At 48.5% G+C, this 5,613-nt stretch overlaps 1 protein-coding gene across 1 annotated transcript; it reads right to left on the bottom strand.

Moving 5' to 3' along the window:
* Nucleotides 1-572: 572 nt before the first annotated feature.
* On the bottom strand, nt 573-3,997 carry LOC123159987 (triacylglycerol lipase OBL1). The gene is made up of 3 exons (XM_044577792.1): nt 3,610-3,997; nt 1,918-2,145; nt 573-1,815 (listed from the first exon to the last, which is right to left on the bottom strand). The coding sequence occupies exons 1-3, from the start codon at nt 3,911-3,913 to the stop codon at nt 944-946; spliced, it is 1,404 nt and encodes a 467-aa protein (XP_044433727.1). The 5' UTR covers nt 3,914-3,997; the 3' UTR covers nt 573-943.
* Nucleotides 3,998-5,613: the final 1,616 nt, after the last annotated feature.

Genomic DNA, 5,613 nt, shown 5'->3' with positions numbered 1-5,613 from the left:
TCTGTATCTAGCAGTATTGGTCTATGGTCTGAATGCACATGGTGTTCATGGATAACCGCTGCATAAGGAAAAATATCAGCCCACTTCTCGTTGCATAAGGCTCTATCCAGCCTTTCTCTGATCACACCTCTACTCCAAGTAAAAGGGTCCCCTATAGACATGATTTCTTGTAAACCACAATCATCCACACAGTCTCGAAAATTCTGCATATATTGTTGCGGTCTGATGTTTCCACCCTCCTTCTCGCTAGCAACTAGTATCTCATTAAAATCTCCAAAGATCATCCATGGCCCTGTTGAGTTATGATGAAGGGTTCTCATATTCGTCCATAACAAGTGTTTCATGTCCCAGTTTGGCTCTCCATAAAAACCAGTCAGCCGCCATGACACGTTGATCCCATCCATGACAAAACCATCAATGAAATTAGGCGACGCATAATTTAACACCACTTCATTAGAAAGATTGTAAAAAAGTGCAAGACCTCCTGATCGTCCATCACTATCAACAATATGAAACCGATCAAAACCTAGCTTCACCCTTAGCTCAGTTGCCTTAGTTGTATTCAGATGGGATTCAGACAAGAAAATCACATCCGCTTTCACACGCCCTTGAAGATCCAAGAGCTCTCGAATTGCCGTGGGCGAAAGCATTCCACGGCAGTTCCAACTGATTAGCTTCATTGCGTCCGGTCGCTGGAGACGACGACGTACGATGAACAAAAAACTCTTAGACAGCTGTAGCCGCCGGAGGACAGCAAAACCTAGTTTTAACACTAGGGGACAATAGGTCTAGCAGAAAAAATCCTCGTCAAAACATCAAGCTAGCATCCAACTCTCAACATCCAAGACAGTCACCTCGTGCTAAGATTGCATGCGTACATAGCCTTCAAAACACGTAGGACTTGCACTTGCATTCCTAGAACCATTGTACATGCCCTGACCAATTAATGGTCACGGAGAAGCAGGTCGAGCGACGCGGCTCCGAGCCTGGTGGCGTTCACGTAGTCCTGCGGCGCGTGGGCCGGCAGGCCTGGGATGATCAGCCCGACCGCCCGGGCGACCCTCATCGTCCACCCCTCCACGTACTCTGCCCCGTCCACGTGCCCGATGACGAGCCCCCGGGCGAGCTCCCACGCCGCGTTCACGTACTTGGACACCACGAACGCGAGCGAGAAGTAGTTCTTGTTGGGCTCCTCCTCCATGGCCCGCGCCCTGTAGTAGCCGTCGAAGTAGATGCACCGGCCGAAGTGCTTGAAGAGGCCGTCGAACGGCACCCTCGGCACGATGTCGTTGCAGTAGACGAACCGGAAGTACCTCCCCCTCGCGGCCGGCGTGTCGAGCTGCCGCTCCACGAACTCCCCGAGCCGCGCGTCCCCGACGCGCGGCTGCCCGTACGTGTACACGCCGTGGAGCCTTGCCAGCAGGTCGTGCTCACCGTGCAGGGCGAGGATGGCCGGGAACAGCACGGCGAGCGCGCCCCCCAGGCTGTGGCCGGTCACCGCGAACTGGGCGCGCGGGTTGGCTGCTAGGGATTTCTTGAGCGCGTCGCGGACGGCGTAGTAGGCGAACAGCCGGTCCTTGGTCGCCTCAATCTCCGCCGGCCAGCCGGCGGCATTCCTTTGCAGCCCGAGGGCCTTCATGAAGCCGCCGTGGACCTTGCCCACCCCGGGGATCTCATACCAGGAGATGTCCACGTCCGTGCACCAGTCTTCCGCGTCAAACGGTTGTGTTCCCCGGAACGCCACCACGAGAAGGTCGGCGTCGGCCGGCTTGTCGGCGAACATGAAGGCCTGGGTCGTGTGATCACCTCGGAATTCTGCCAGGAAGCAAAGAACACATGTTCGTTGGACGTTAGCCAAATGTGTGTTGCCATACTACTATATGCATGCTTCATGTTTCGCGTGCCCTAAAATCTTACCGTTCCAGCAATTGAAGAACTCGAGGAACTTCATGTGCCAGTGGTTTTCGACGACGTTCTTGATGACGTGCTCGTTCTCGTACGCTATCTTGGAGGCCATGATGCCCAGAGCAGCGAGGTAACCGCCATTCTCAGCCTTGATCTTCTTGTCCAATTCGATTCTCATGTCGATAAGTCCGATGAGCGATCGATAGTTGGGGGATTCTCTGTCCGGAACTCGTAACTTGCCTGCAAGTTAGCTAGGAATTATCGGAACGCCATTGTTGTTGTAGTACTTGAAAGCAAAACAGGCAACATGCGTGCGACAAAACTGTCAAATTCTGCAATGCAGTTTCCTGAGAACTCTTCAGAATTTCTATGGATGATGTTTGACTTTCAAAACCTAGGCGTGTTTTCCACGTCACTCCAAATAAAAGGAAGGGGAACGTTGAAGATTTTGGTGCAACCGTGCCGAATCATTTCAGAGGAGAAAAAGGAAACGAGAATGCTAAAAACGTGTATGACCATTTCGGCAACCTTGCTCGTTTTCATTTGATGAACTTGTGGTTGTTGACATGGGTTTTATTTAGGCAAAGACGTGTGCGTGTTTTTTTTGGCGGGGAACTTTTGTTTGTAAACTACTCCCTCCATTCCTAAATATTTGTCTTTCTGAAGATTTCAACAAGTGAGTACATACGGAGCAAAATGAGTGATCTACACTCTAAAATATGTCTAAATACATCCATATGTGTCCGTCCATTTGAAATCTTTAGAAAAACAAATATTTAGTAACGGAGGGAGTAAAACAAAGCTATTCAGTAATGATAAGGCGTGCATCACAGGGATGATTAGAGTGTCAGTGGGGCCTCCAACAGGAAAGCGGTCAAGCTAATGGCAGTATGCAACTTAATTTGTTGCTTAGCGCATCAGGACAACCACCTTAACAAGTTAACATGTTGTTTAGCATATGAAACCGACATTGCCCTTATCTTGAGAGTTGTTATGAATTCTAAGTTCTTTTTATTTTATTTTTTGCGGGTGATGAATTCTAAGTTCTGACCAGAGTACAAGTGGATATATACATTGGATAATCTCATGTTTCTTATTATCCTGCTATGTAGACTAGGATTAAACTGCGAAGGCTGCTATCCAAAGCATATTTTATGACCTCTGCAATAATGTGGCAATGAATAATTAATCATCTACACGTCTACTTAATCAGTAAACTCCTGTTTCCTAGCAAGAACAACCAAGCGCTTGGCGCTTGCTGATCTCCCATCTCTATTTGATATTGCGAGTACTTAGTGCTTACTGATTGGACACCCACCCCGTGTACGTTAAAGATAAAGCAATTGCAGTTTCTGTTCATATGCTTTGAAGGGGATAGTTACATATAAGTTGCACAAGTTTTTTTCAAATTTCTATTCTATTTCAACCTTTCTCCCCCCTATTTTATGGTTGGTGTTGGTTATACTTGGTTATAATGTTTTCTCCCATTTTCTTCACGACTACTAGCTAGGAGCCCTGTCTGTTTCGCCGTGGATGCATGACTGATGTCCCACTTTCATATGCAAGATAGTTAATAAGATGGAAGCCTTGCGTGCAGGAACATATTTTTTTTCTGTAGTCACAATTTTCAAAAGATGTTAACGAAAATTGATCATACACATACAACCGATAATTCTGAATGCTAAATACCATCGGTTATATTACCTTGCATGGCGTTTCTGATAAGCTTGAGCACGCCGCCACCGTTGTCCGTGATGAGGTTCATCCAGTACTCGACGGCGCTCCCGAGCTTGGCCAAGGGCGTCTTCACCCACAGCAGCAGCATCTGCGCGACGATGGAGACAAAGATGATCCACCGGTCTGCGACCTCCTTACCCCCAGCGGCGCAGTCGACGGCGTCGCTCTCGCTGACGTCGCTGGAACGCAGCAGGTGGAGGAGGCTGCGGACGCCGCCCTTGTCCGGCCGCAGCACCATGAAGTCGCCGGAGAATTCATCCTGGCCGTCCATTGCCGGTGTATCGGGCCGATGTCAACAGGAGCACGCCAATCAGCTCGACGATGAACAGCAGAACGAGAGCTACTAGCTAGCACAAGGTGTAGGAGTATTGTACCAGCACGGCCGCACGAGGTGCATATATATAGGCCGGGCCGGGAGGCTGAGTAGAGGATAGAGCCGCGTGCGAATGGCAGTGCTGAGGGTTCTAATTAATGAATTAAACTACGGATTAGATAGGGGGTGGGCGGAAGACTAGGTCACTAGGCGGTCAAGGTACCAACTGCGTGCATACTGGGCTACTGTGTTAATTATAAGGACCAGATCAAAGGCACGCGCGGTCGAACCCGTCTTCTTCGCAAGCAAAGAAGGAGCGGTTACATTGGTCGGTAAGAAAAAGGTTCGGTTACTCGCTAGTTCTACGTACGGTTTACCTGATTCTGCACAGATTTTCCGTTTGCATGACATACGGCATAGATTTAGGTGGAGAGGGAAGAAAGAGAGAGTTGCAGAAGCAAGTCACCTCTCTGAATTGTCCCCCGAGTTTATAGTGTTAATATACGAAAATCTTAATACATTTTTTACACTAGTTATATTATGGGACAGAGGGAGATCTGATAGTTTTTTCTCTCAACATTCGATCTATTCATCAATAGTCATAAAAAACACGAGTTGCAAAAACATAACATCCAGGTCCGTAGACCACCTAATGACAACTACAAGCACCGGAGTCAGCTGAAAGCGTGCCGACGTCATCGTCCCTCCCTTATCGGAGCCGGGCAAACCTTATTATTTAGACTGTCGAGAAATCATTGTGCTAAGGCGGCACCATAGGATCAGCGCACCAGAATAACAAGTATCTTTGATGAAGAGAAGCGTAGATTGAAAGGATCCAACCTGTAGACACACAAACGCAGACGGCCAAAGACCGGGTGCAAGCAGATCCACCAAAGACAAACTCCGGCAGAATCTTGCGAGATTTGCCAGAAACAAACCTCCACACGCCCTCCGACGACGCTAAAAGCACCATCGGGATGGGAGATAGGCACGAGGAACTTTATCCCATCTTCAGTGAACTATCGTTGTCTCGCCTTCCCGAGCTGGATTAAAACCCTAAAGAGACACAAAATACACCTAAAATAGGAGGAGAAACCCTTCCTCTAGTAAGGGCTAGGGTCAACCCCCTTCCATGGCCTAAGGCCATAGAGAGGAAGCAGACCTGCGCCACCGCCAGCAGGAGGCGAGCAATCCCTAGTCGCCTTGTTGCGAGAGGCACAAGCGAAGGGGTATGAGACGTACATTTTTCAGAAATGACGTTTCCCGAGAGTAGTTTTGCTAAAGAAAGCTCCCTAGCGCACCTGATTCCACACGCGAATCTAAAAATGGTTACAAGTGGCAATCCCCGTGGGGCACACATGCTATTTGCTCCCATGCACCCTCTCTGGAAACAATGCAAGAGTTTGCTCGCATACACCCTCCTTAGGGAACGACACGTGTGTAGTATGACTCTACTATGCTCAAACCAAAGTGGTTTTTGACTACTTTCACATGGGAAAAGATAACTATTTGAAGCTTAATAAGTCAATGTCAAAACATTGACATCAGAAGCTGGTCGAGGGCTATTGCAGTGAGTGTTGACATGACTAAAACTTAGGCATATTCTAAAAACTCCTAGGTTACTGCCTTCAATTATGCCTACCACTAGCTAGTTGCGA

Source organism: Triticum aestivum, chromosome 7B (assembly GCF_018294505.1).
Source record: "Triticum aestivum cultivar Chinese Spring chromosome 7B, IWGSC CS RefSeq v2.1, whole genome shotgun sequence".
NCBI lineage: Eukaryota > Viridiplantae > Streptophyta > Magnoliopsida > Poales > Poaceae > Triticum > Triticum aestivum.
Note: the sequence above shows the minus strand (reverse complement) of the source record. Positions and strands in the feature narration are given on the sequence as shown.

Coding starts and splice junctions, on each gene's coding strand:
- LOC123159987 (XM_044577792.1), bottom strand. CDS start 3,913: ATGGACGGCCAGGATGAATTCTCCGGCGACTTCATGGTGCTGCGGCCG. Junction 2,146..3,609: donor TATCAGAAACGCCATGCAAG/GTAATATAACCG, acceptor GCTAACTTGCAG/GCAAGTTACGAGTTCCGGAC. Junction 1,816..1,917: donor GTTCTTCAATTGCTGGAACG/GTAAGATTTTAG, acceptor GCTTCCTGGCAG/AATTCCGAGGTGATCACACG.